This window comes from Mustela lutreola, chromosome 1, assembly GCF_030435805.1.
Source record: "Mustela lutreola isolate mMusLut2 chromosome 1, mMusLut2.pri, whole genome shotgun sequence".
NCBI lineage: Eukaryota > Metazoa > Chordata > Mammalia > Carnivora > Mustelidae > Mustela > Mustela lutreola.
This window is the reverse complement of record NC_081290.1, coordinates 182442017-182454655: the sequence shown is the minus strand read 5'-3', so window position 1 is coordinate 182454655 and position 12639 is coordinate 182442017. Positions and strand designations below refer to the sequence as shown.

Below are 12639 nucleotides of genomic sequence, written 5' to 3'. Positions count from 1 at the left end.
TTATTTTTTTAAAGTTTTATATATTTTTTTTTATCATGTTCAATTAGCCAACTTATCTCATTATTTTTTGATACAGTGTTCAGCGATTCATTAGTTGCTTATAACACTCAGTGCTCATCACCACACATCCCCTTAATACCCATCACCCAGTTACCCCATCCCTCTCCCCACTCCCTTCTGTAACCTTCAGTTTGTTTCTCGGAGTCCAGAATCTCTCATGGTTTGTCTCCCTCTCTGATTTCTTCCCATTCAGTTTTCCCTCCCTTCCCCTGTGGCCCTCCGCACTATTTATGTTACTATTTATATTCCTTATGTTCCACATATGAGTGAATCCATATAAGTGACTTCTCTGTTTGACTTACTTCGCTCAGCATAATCCCCTCCAGTTCCATCCATGTTGATGCCAGTGATGGGTATTCATCCTTTCTGATGGCTGAGTAATACTCCATTGTATATATGGACCACATCATCTTTATCCATTCACCTTTTGAGGGGCATCTCGGCTCTTTCCGCGATTTGACTGTTGTGGACATTGCTGCTATGAACACTGGGGTGCATGTGCCCCCTTTTTTTCATTACATTTTTATCTTTGGGGTAAATACCCAGGAGTGCAATTGCTGCATCATAGGGTAGCTCTATTTTTAACATCTTGGGGACCCTCCACACTGTTTTCCAGAGTAGCTGTTCAAGCTTGCATTCCCTCTTACACAACAGTGTAAGAGGGCTCCCCTTTCTTCATTCCCTTGCCAACATTTGTCATTTCCTGTGTTGTTAATTTTAGCCTTTCTGACTGATATAAGGTGGTATCTCATCATGGTTTTGATTTGTATTTCCCTGATGGCCAGTGATGTTGAACATTTTTTTATGTGCTTGTTGCCCATTTGTATGTCTTCTTTGGAGAAATGTCTCTTCATGTCTTCTGTACATTTATCGACCGGTTATTTGTTTTTTGGGTGTTGAGTTTGGGAAGTTATTTACAGAAGAACATTTGGTGTTTTTTTTTTTTTTTTTTTTTTTAAGCCTTTACCACTAGCTGGCCTTGTGGTTGGTTTGTGAGTGGTTGGCCTGTAGTTACCTTGTTTTATTTTTTCCATTGTAGCAAATGTTTGTTAGCCTTGGGTGATTAACCCTTAACTGGTAAGTTATTCTTTAATTACAGCTTGACTCAACGTTAAAAGGTAGGAAGTATTTTAATGCTGTCTTTTTTTTTTTAAGATTTTATTTTTTTATTTGACAGAGAGAGATCACAAGCAGGCAGAGAGAGAGGGGGAACAGTCTCCCTGCTGAGCAGAGAGCCCAATGCGGGGCTCGATCCGAGGACTCTGAGATCATGACCTGAGCTGAAAGCAGGGAACCAACCACTGAGCCACCCAGGCACCCCTTAATGCTAATTTTAAAAGACAAATAAATTTAGTTTTTAACCAGTGAAGTTTGCATTAAAAACATATAATAGACTACCTGTATGACATTACATAATCTGAATTATTTGTTCACATTTTATAATGGCAAAAGATCAGTGTATTAAAAGCACATAATTAAACCAAAATAGGAAATTTTAACTTTATTAGACCTTTTTTCCATATAAGTTCTCTAATTTTTTAATTGGTGAAATCTTTAAATAGTAATAAAAAGTGATCGGAGAGTTTTAATAAAGACTTTGGGGAAAGTTTCTCTGACGGCATAGATTTCAGATCTTAAAATAGCATTCTGTAATATTTCCATTGAACTCTTTTTTTGTAAGTTATTTCAAGTATTGTATGAGAAAGTTAAGGAAATGTAGAATAGTACACAAAGTCATCATGGTTGATGAGTGGAGAAATGAAATGCAAGGAGGGTACTCTTCCCTCACCTCTACCTGTGCTATGACAAAACAGTTTTGTGACAAGGGGAATTTGACTATGGGAAAATGTAAGATTTGTGATTTGTGTATTTTTGTCTTTAAAACTTTTTCATAATCTTTCTAAAACCTACCAAAAAAAATAAGTCATTTTTTTCTTTCTTACCTATAGGCACTAAGTTCAGAATTGGCCCAAGCCAGGGATGAAACCAAGAAAACACAAAATGATGTTCTTCACGCTGAGAATGTTAAAGCCGGCCGCGATAAGTACAAGACTCTGCGGCAGATTCGACAAGGCAACACCAAGCAGCGGATTGATGAGTTTGAAGCCATGTGAGAGCTGTTATTTTGCATACGTGTTCTTCATAAGCTGAACCACCAACAGAGAAAAGCAGGCCTTTGCAGATGTGATGGAACGCATCCCACCTTGCCAAAGCACTTACACCAATTGACTGTGGTGGCTAAAGACATACTTGAGGGGAGCTCTTCAGCATTAAGGCAGTGTAATGTCATGCTTGATTTTCTTTTCCTTTTGGCCCAGGGAGTGGAGGACAGCGTTCCATCGCCTCCTGTCACATTTTCAGTTTCCATTGTTTTTTTTTCTGTTGGAGATTAACACTAAGGATCATGTCTGACAAATGTGTATGCGTGATTTCAGCACTTTGTACAGTTCAAAGGATGATGGTGACTTTATGAGTGGTTAGCTGGAGCGCCCTGTTTTCTTTTGCCCCTTCCATATTTTGCCTATGTGTATTTCCACATTCTGTCTCACTCATATTTCCCCAGCGTGCCCTTCTCCTTGCTGTGCTGATAGCCATCATTCTGCCATCATACAGGTCATCGGCATGGCTAAAATGAAGGTAGGCAACAGGGTAGACAGTCTTTGATAATTGTGTAGAAGACAGCTATGAATCATGAAAAGGATTAGAATGTTTAATAGTGTAGGATGCAGCTGGTGGTTAATGTTTTAAGTCCCAGCTATATTATTGGATATTTGATATTTGCCTACTTAATTACAGTCCTCTTCGACAGCCGAATTGATTGGGGTTTCATCTCCTTTCGTCTTTTGGTTTTCTTTGCTTACTGTTCACAAAGGTGTAGACAGCAGGTAGTAGTTCCCTGGGAGAATTTATTGATGAAACACTACCTGCAAATAGTAATTATCTCTGAAAGATAAAGAAGTCTGTTAGAGAAACAGGTGTTTAATTAAAAAAAATCATTTGTTGGTAACTTATTGTAATCATAAAAAAACAAAAACAAAAACAAAAATCAACCCTGGACCTTTCTGGAAGGGCAGCACATGAAAACATCAGTTCCAAGGAGGGGACAGTAATACTACCTCACTCCTACACCTGTGGTGATTCTTTGTTCCAACCCAATGGAGTGTGTAAGCTCTGTGTTCTAAAATACATACCAGTACTTTCAATCATGCAAGGAGTATTTCTGAGATTTCCTTCAGAATATCTTAGAGTGCTAAATTTTTAACCGCCTTTGTTGAGCTTAATTGCAGGACCAGCTCTCTTGGAGGGATATTGTATGTCCAAGGAAGAGAGAGAGAGAGAGGGAGAGAGTATGTGTGTGTATGTGTGTGTGTGTGTGTGTGTATGTGTGTGTGTGTGTGAGAGATTTGCCCTTGTAGCATATGAATGTCTGTACCTTCATTTCTTGATATAATTGTTACATAATCATTTCAGCAGATTTGGTTTCTAAATCATTGTGCTTATTTTTTTCATTCTCTAGCTAAAAATACGTAAATTTGGTTTGTTAATCCTACTTTAGAAATTATAATTTTAGGTTATATTGAGTTCAGTTATGTCTTAAGAAATCTTTCCAGTTGAAAGATGTTCTAATATTTACATGTTCTGGTATTTTCTTTATTGTAAAACATCTAGACTTGGAGATAAGGAAAGCCTTGTTTTCTCTGTGTGGTTCAGCTACTTTTCATTTGGTATTATGCACTCAAATTTACATTTATCTATTAAAATTGCCATTTTGTTAAGCATTTTTCATGCACAGTAGATTCAAGTTGTGTCTGAAAATATCTCTTGTGCTTTTTTGATTTTGCTAACTATAAAAGGATTAATCTGGGCAGACATGAAAAGGAAAGGCTTCGCTTAATATATTTTTTTTGGACTTTGTAGGACAAAAGATAACTGGTTAATAACCTTGAAGTGACTGTTGTATGGTAGTTGTGCACATGCTTCAAAACACTGCAGAAGAAAATATTTCTCCTTGCAGCACATTAGAGGAATAGACGGTGAACTCTGCTCTTCATGCTTTAAAGCATAAGTGTTCACTGTTCCAAAGCATCAGGGCCATTGCCATAATAAGTGGAAACTTGGACTTCCATTGGATTTTTATTAATTTTCTACATTTTGAATTGTGTGCACTACCATTGCTACATCAGTTTGATATCAGTGTTGGAAAACTACCAGTTATATTTGCTGTTTATAATCTATTTGTAGATTAGGATTAAAATGGATTTAATCCATTTTTAAAGCTGTGTGAATTTTTCTAAACAGGAACAACTATTTGCAATATGGTTTCATAGTGATTAAACCAGTTATAACTCTTATTAGCAGTTGAGAGCACATGTTCATATAGCAATGTAAAATATATTAATGAGTATTTGGTAAATTCCAACAGACTTTTACCATTAGCATAATTTTGTGTTGTACAATTAAGTTACAATTACATCTATAATTTTGGATAACATTCATTGGTTAACAATAAAGTGACAAAAGCTCATGGCTTCAAGGTCCACTGTTGTTATTTAACATGGATTTTTTTTATATTTCTCAAAATTAGATTCTCTATAAGACCCATGAATCATCACATCTTAAAAGTGAGAAATGGATAGGGAAAAATTGCAAAATCCTCACAGATTTATCTTCCGCCAAATTATACCTCTTTTGGTATGGAAGTAATAGTGATTATTAATTTTGTGAAAAATTAAATTGTTAACTCTCTTGATAACAGAAATCATTTAGGATTTCCAGTCATTGCTTTAATTGTATATTGTTTATAGTTTATTTTTCCTAAAGAAGATATAGTTTCATTGTCATTGATTAATCTTTTTTTTTTTTTTTTTTTTTTTTTTTTTTTTTTTTTTAAATTTTTTTTTTTTAAGATTTTATTTATTTATTTGACAGAGAGAAATCACAAGTAGATGGAGAGGCAGGCAGAGAGAGAGAGAGAGGGAAACAGGCTCCCTGCTGAGCAGAGAGCCCGATGTGGGACTCGATCCCAGGACCCTGAGATCATGACCTGAGCCGAAGGCAGCGGCTTAACCCACTGAGCCACCCAGGCGCCCATCATTGATTAATCTTGCTATTAAAATACAAATGTTCTTTAAAGAACTATATACCAAGTGCATTTATTTAAATACATATTTGTATTTTTAAGTGACATTACAGCACAGTTACCATAAATCTAGAAGGTTATTGTCTTTAAAAGCTTCTTCCTGATTTTTAACATAAAGATTATTCTTCTTAAGTCATAAATCTGTTCTAAAAGGAAAAGCTGAGCGTCTGCTCAGTTTATAGTAAACTGAACTGTTAACTGTCACTTGATTATTTTTTTCTCAAAGTCAGGTAGTGATTTCTTTATTCCAGTCTTTTCAGAAAAGAAAGGGGAATTTTATAGGATTGCTTTATATCTACAGTTTTTCTTTAAGAACTACAATTACCACTTACAAAGTTGTCTTAGACTATATTAGAATTCTCATTCCTAGTGATTATTAGAGAAGAATTTCAGTATTAGTGTTAGGATTAAAAATAAAAAATGTCCCTAGTTTCTGTCTCAATTTTTATTACTTTGTTGATTAGTGACATTTGTAGAAATGAAAGTGAAAATTTTTTAGATTCAGAAACATCCCATTCTATGTATGCATGAGAAAAACAATAGGTTTTTTTTTTTTTTTTTTTTAATCTAAAGCTGTAAACTGTTAAGCTTTAAGTTTTAAGTTTAAGGAATTCTAGCCTTTATCATTAATTTGCTGAACTGATTAATAAACCAAAATTTAGATATCCTTAAGAAGGATAAGGGAATCTTTTTAATAGGGAGCTAGCTATACTCGTAGATCCCTTTTTTTTTTTTTTTTTTTTTTTTGGACCCCTTCCTCTTTTAAGTTGTTTTTTTTTTTATAAGATTTTATTTATTTATTTGAGAGAAAGACAGAGAGAACTGAGTGAGGAGAAGGTCAGAAAGAGAAGCAGACTCCCTGTGGAGCTGGGAGCCCGATGCGGGACTCAATCCCGAGACTTTGGGATCATGACCTGAGCCAAAGGCAGTCGTCCACCCAACTGAGCCACCCAGGCGTCCCTTCTTTTAAGTTTTTTAGATGAGCAGAACTCAAGCATTTTCTTTTTCTGCACTTCATTTTTGTAATTAGAAGATAATCTATCAAATACACTATTGTGGTTTCTTATGTAAAAGGGCAACATTCTAGTACATTTGAAAAGTTCAGTGGATTCTGCAGATGTTCCCATAACTTCATAAAATGTCAAGGGAATCCTCACATTCAACACTGGTGGTGAGGAGACCTTGGCTCATATAGTATTTCACATATTAAAGTATTTCCCATATTCCACATATTAAAGCTTATCACATTCTCATCCTTGACTTTTCTTCTTTTAAGAAAAAATCTTAACTCCCATTTTTTCCTACTGGACCTACCTCTTAATACATCCATCTTTCAAGATTTTAAGAGCTGCCATTTTCCTTCCAGAAAGATCCTGACTCCTTGCTTTGTTGCCTCCGTATTTTGACTTCCCTTAAACTCTGTGATACAAGAGTTACCTGATTTCAGATTACATATATTGCTTTAGGAGTTGGAGTAGCCATCATTTAACGACAGAATTTTAAGGTAAAAAGTTATGACTGAGATAATTACCCAATGGCACATCTTTTAAATTCAGGTTTATGTTTGGCTCTGGAGTTTTCCAGATTCTAATTTAAAGACCTTAATTTAGCTGTTATATTTTTATATGCTATACTCTACATATGGCAGCAAGATTAGAATCATGGTGATTCTGTTTTGGACTGTCTTACAATGTGAAAGTTTCAATTCTAATTTCTCTTACCTCTTAGATCATTTGCATTAATCTGATAAAATACTAGATTTCTCTTAAGATGGCAGCATCACTTTGTTGATTCGTGGTGTTTGTATGCCCAGATTCCTCCGTGCTTATATGAAGTCAGTTGCTTCCATCCATGTAATTTATTATTTTTATTACTTGGTTTCAGTTGTTCACTTTTATTTAATGATCATTTTAAAAAATTAAGATTCACTTTGATATTTATGCATGTCATTTAGTTTACTCCTAAAAGTAGTTATACTGGTTTTCAGTACTGTTGACTGAATCTAAAGAGCTAATGTCTGTCTTCCTACTGATAATACGGCATCAGAATCTCTGAAATTTAGGTGATGGTCCTTGGAAAAATTCCTTTTGATAAAATGTGGATTCATTATGTGGAATTCTTTGTTGTGTTACAGCATATGCTATGATAACCCTTTTAATTTTTTTTTTCAAGTTAAAATGTCTTAACTTATGTGTTAGACCTAGAAATGCACGTGTATTTTAGACTTAGAAGGCAATACCTTCTCCCTCCCTTTCTTTTGGTTTAAACTGAAAAGTCTCTGTAATTCAAGTCTAGCACTGGAATCCTGTACTATGACTCCATTTATGTCATTGTTTACTTTAAAATTTTAGCTGTTTTGGATAAAAGATACAGTTGTATGATGAAAGAAACTATAGCATAAAGAAGGTCAGTAGAAGAAATTAATGAATAAGGGTGAGAATAAGAATGAGAGTCTAGTTTTTCAAGTTTGCTTATTCCCGGATGAATTACTTAATTTTTATTGCATCAGTTGAATTTTAAACACTGTATTTAAAGCTTTTTTTTTTTTAATTTGAGAGAGAGAGACCACAAGTAGATGGAGAGGCAGGCAGAGAGAGAGAGAGGAAAGCAGGCTCCCTGCTGAGCAGAGTCCGACGCAGGGCTCAATCCCAGGACCCTGAGATCATGACCCGAGCCGAAGGCAGCCGCTCAACCCACTGAGCCACCCAGGCGCCCTAAACACTGTATTTAAAGATATCTTTTAAAAAGTGCCTAATTGCAAAAGTTTTTCTATCTTTGTAGTAAAACTCGTTTTGTATCCTACTGACACACCAGTCAAGCATAGTAATTCTTAATATTTGTGTTAAATGTTAGAAGTTTCATGGAGTCAGTTTTCAGTTGAATCTTCATTTTTTTAGTTGTTAAAATATATAAAACATAAAATTTACTATTTTAGTTGTTTTCAAGTATGTACTGTTCAGTGACATTAACTACATTCATGTTGTACAGCTGTCGCCAGCTGTTCATCTCCAGAACTTTCTCATCATGCCAAATAGAATCTGTACCAAACACTCATTCCATCCCTCCATCTTCCCAGACCCTGGTTACTGCCACTTTCATACTTTCTGTCCTCTGAAAGTGACTGCTTTAGTTACTCACGTTTGTCCTTTTGTGTCTGACGTCCTTCACTTAGCATAATGTTTTCAAGGTTAATCCATGTTATATGTATCAGAATTTCACTCTTTCCAAAGGCTGGTTAATATCCCAGTGTATGTGTGTGTGTGTGTGTGTGTGTGTGTATATACATATATATATATACATATTATATATGTATATATATATATGCGCCATGTTTTTAAAAAAATCTGTCAGTGGACATTTAGATTGTGTCCACATTTGACTTATGAACAGTGCTGCTGTGTACATTGGTACACAAATATCTGTTCTAGCCCCTGTTTTCAGTTCTTTGGGGTACATATTCAGAAGTAGAATTGCTGAATCATGATCATCTTATATTTAATTTTTTGAGGAATTGCCATGTTATCTGTGCAGCCACTGCTCCATTTTACAGTCCCATCAGCAAATGCATAAGGGTTCAGTTTCTCCACATCCTCACCAACAACTGTTATTTTTTGGTTTTTTTTGTTTTGTTTTGGAGAATGGCCATCCTAATAGGTGAAGTGGTATCTCATTGCAGTTTTGATCATTTCCCTTTGATGCAGTTCTCTGATACTGAACATCTTTTCATGTGCTTATTCACCAGATATATACTTTCTTTGTGGAAGCATTTATTCATGTTTTGTCTACTTTAAAATTGAGGGGGTTTTTTGGTTTTATGTATTCTGGATTTTAATCCCTTGTCAGATAATATGAGTTGTAAATAATTCCTTGCTAGATAGAGGAGTTGCAAGTATTCTCTTCCATTCTTTGGGTTGTCTTTTCACATTTTTGATAGTGTTTTCTTTGTTGCACAAAAGCATGTAATTTTAATGAAGTCAACGTATATTTTCTTTTGTTGTGCATGTTTTTTAAGGAGAAAAACATCTTTTGACTAAAGTGTTCCTGAAAAGATGTAAAGTAGAGGATGGTTTTGTACAGTGGTTCGAGTCTATAAAGAGTAGGCTGTCTTGACAGGTAGGAAATGTGATTTCACTGTGCACAGACAGCAGGATGGTGAGGTCAGGGTGGGCTAGGCCAGGAGTTTATGGAGCCTTGACTCCTGTGCTGAGGTGGTTTAGTTTGATTTGAAGACATCTGGTGCTTTTTGGGAACACAGTTACTAAGGGAACAATAACTAAACTTTGCTCCAGAGGAGAATTCGTGCTGCTGAGTAAGATATAATACTAGAGAGTGTGGATATGTAAGGAAAGCTTAGTCAAGAACTTCATATCCAGTAATTAGCCTGAAGAAAGGCTGTGGTCATGGTAAAGAATTGTATTACTGCCGTCTGAGAATTTAAAGGAAATATCTAGATGTAATTTATTCTCATATTTGCTATGTGTAATTAATATATTTTCTTCTGCTTATTTTCCACATGATCTCTTTGAGGACAGTTGAAACCTCTGTTTTCATTCTTTTATCTGTGACCTTTTGGAGAGTTTCTTCAGTGGCACAAAAAGAATAAAAATTGAAAGACGTTCAAGAACAAATCGATTGGATTCTGAGTGCTAATACCAGGTCTTACACTCTCCCAGTTTTGTTTTGTTTTGTTTTTTAAGGTTTACTTATTATTTTACAGAGACAATGCAGTGGTTGGGGGTGCAGAGGGAAAGGGAGAGTCTTAAACAGACTCTGTGCTGGGCTTAATCTCATAATCCCGTGATCACCACCTGAACCAAAACCAAGAGTCAGACGCTTAACTTACTGGGCCACCCAGGTGCCCCTGTACTCCAGTTTTTATTAGCAGTTACAGAGTTCTGAAGTTGATGGTCTGTTTCAGCATATTTCTCTGGAATCTGATTCAGACACTTTGATGTAATGCCTGACCAAGGTTAATATCCATGTATTTTGAATCACTAATACTTGTTATAAACAAGAAACATAAGAAAACTCTTAATGCAGGTGCACCTGGGTAATTCAGACAGTTAATCGTCTGCCTTTGGCTCAGGTCATGATCTCAAGAGTCCTGGGATCGAACCTAATGGATCGAGCCCTACATTGGGCTCCCTGCTCAGCGGAGAGACTGCTTCTCCCTCTGCTTCTCCTCTGGCTCATTCTCTATCTCTCTGTCTTACTCTCTCTCAAATAAATAAAGTCTTAAAAAAAAAAAAACTATTAACGCAGAGTGCATTTACAGCAATCGTGGCGTCAGTGTCGTTTCTGCTTCCCATTGGTCCTGATGATGTAGTGACTGGAAGAAAGAGGATTTTTTTAAATAGGTTTTAAGGACTTAGAAAAATAGTCCTTTCAGATCAGTATGAAGGGGTCAAATTACTTACCAAACAACTCAGATTGTCGATTATTTCAGAATATACATATGAAATTATTCACTGGCTGTGACAGCTTTGAACAACTTTGGAAATTTCTGTAGGTTTTTAAAAGTTGAGATTTTACCCCCCCCCCCCGCTCTTTTTTTTTTTTTTTTTTTTTTTTTGCTTTTATTTGCCCAAGAAAGAAAGAGAGAACAAGCAGGGGGGAGTGGCAAGCAGAGGGAGAAACAGACTCCCCACTCAGCAGGGAGCCTGATGCGGGACTCGATCCCAGGACCTGGGATCATGACCTAAGCTGAGGGCAGACATTTAACCAACTGAGCTACCCAAGCACTCTAAAAGTTGAGGTTTTAAAAGTTAAGATTTGATTATGCTTCATCTGTGTGGCTTTTGCTGGAGGTAGGATTTGATTCATCTGTTTATGCCCAAATAATACATTAGGGTTTTTCTTACTTTTTGTTTTCCCCAGATAATTCCTAATATACTTTACTAATTAATTTTTAGGCCATAAAAGTTTTTGGACATAAGGAAGTACAGTCTTTTGGTAATCTAAGTTGCAAGTGGATGGTTTTCTTTTCCACTAACTTTAAGATACAATACCTTACCATTGTAGCTTGAATGTAGAATGTTACAACTTTTTAATTTGTGTTTTATTTTATTTATTTAAAAGATTTTATTTATTCATTTATTTTACAGAGAGACAGCGAGAGAGAAAACACAGCAGGGGGAGTGGAAGAGGGAGAAACCGGTCTCCCGAGGAGCAGGGAGCCCAATGTGGGGCTTGATCCCAGGACCCTGGGACCAGGACCTGAGTTGAAGGCAGATGCTTAACCAACTGAGCCACCCGGGTGCCCCTTAATTTGTGTTTTAAAAGTACTTTCAGGGACACCTGGGTGGCTCAGTTGGTTAAGCGGCTGCCTTCGACTCAGGTCATGATCCTGTTGTCCTGAGATCGAGTCCCACATGGGGCTCCTTGCTCAGTGGGGAGCCTGCTTCTGTCTCTGTCTCTGCTTCCACTCTGTCTGCCTGTGCTCGCTCACTCGCTCTCTCTGACAAATAAATAAATAAAATCTTTGAAAAAGGAAAATAAATAAAAGTACTTTCTGTACTTTCACATAAAATATTTCAGTGTATGTAAAAGGAAATAATTCCAAGGTCTCTTTACTTTCTAAATAGTATTTGCAAATGTGGTATCAAACAGTGTTTTTAATAAACCATAGAATGAGAACCTAGAACCTAATCATCTGTATACTGTATAGTCTAGTATTATATGCTGGGCCACATTATATTATATATATCAGCTTATAGTATAAGCTGATGCTTTAAGGATGTTTATAAAGACGTTGGGAGACATAGACTGTATTAGAGGCTCTGCATCAAAGTGATAGAAAATGTATTCATTGGAAAAGTAGTTTTGCATCTTTAGGGGGAATACAGGCATTAACATTGTTGGGGTGTTCTCAAGCATTAGAACTGGAAGTGAATGTATCTTCTCGATTACTGGTCTGATGCTTTCAGGTAAGAAAATGTTCTCTACCACCTTTTATTTTTGAGCCATTGTGCTTTAGGCTTTAGACATGAGAAATTTAAAAATCTTTCAGTTCAGTGGTGTTACGAAGGGAATGCTGCGTGGGAGACAAAGGAGGCATGGCTTTTTTCCATAAAGTGATAAGACTATTACATATGTACTTGCACATTCATTCTGCCAGGGATTTGCAGAGCAATTGCTGTTTGTGCAACGCACAGTTAGGGGTTGGCTGAGGCCCTTTGACTCTGTTGTCGAAATGGTAGTCAAGTCACGGAGTTGAGCCATGGACCCAAACTGAGATGTAGAAAGTCAAGTAGTAAATAGCAGAAGTAAAGGTGCAATAAAATGTTGGAAAGTTAGTTGGGAGTTAAGTTAGAGGTTGCTTACTAGGTCCTAATTAGCAAATAAGAAGCATGATACCGACTTGAGTGATTTGGCCGGGAAGTGTTTTCTTCATTTATAAAATGACAGCAGCTTGGGGAGCAGTGAAGTTTATAAATTCA

At 36.2% G+C, this 12639-nt stretch overlaps 1 protein-coding gene across 1 annotated transcript in view; it reads left to right on the top strand.

Moving 5' to 3' along the window:
* RDX (radixin) overlaps positions 1 to 12639 on the top strand; it is a 92089-nt gene that overhangs the window by 59314 nt on the left and 20136 nt on the right. The window contains exon 15 of the mRNA XM_059179918.1: positions 2010 to 2170. Coding sequence (XP_059035901.1) covers positions 2010 to 2170 — 161 coding nt within the window. The remainder of the gene's footprint in view (positions 1 to 2009; positions 2171 to 12639) is intronic.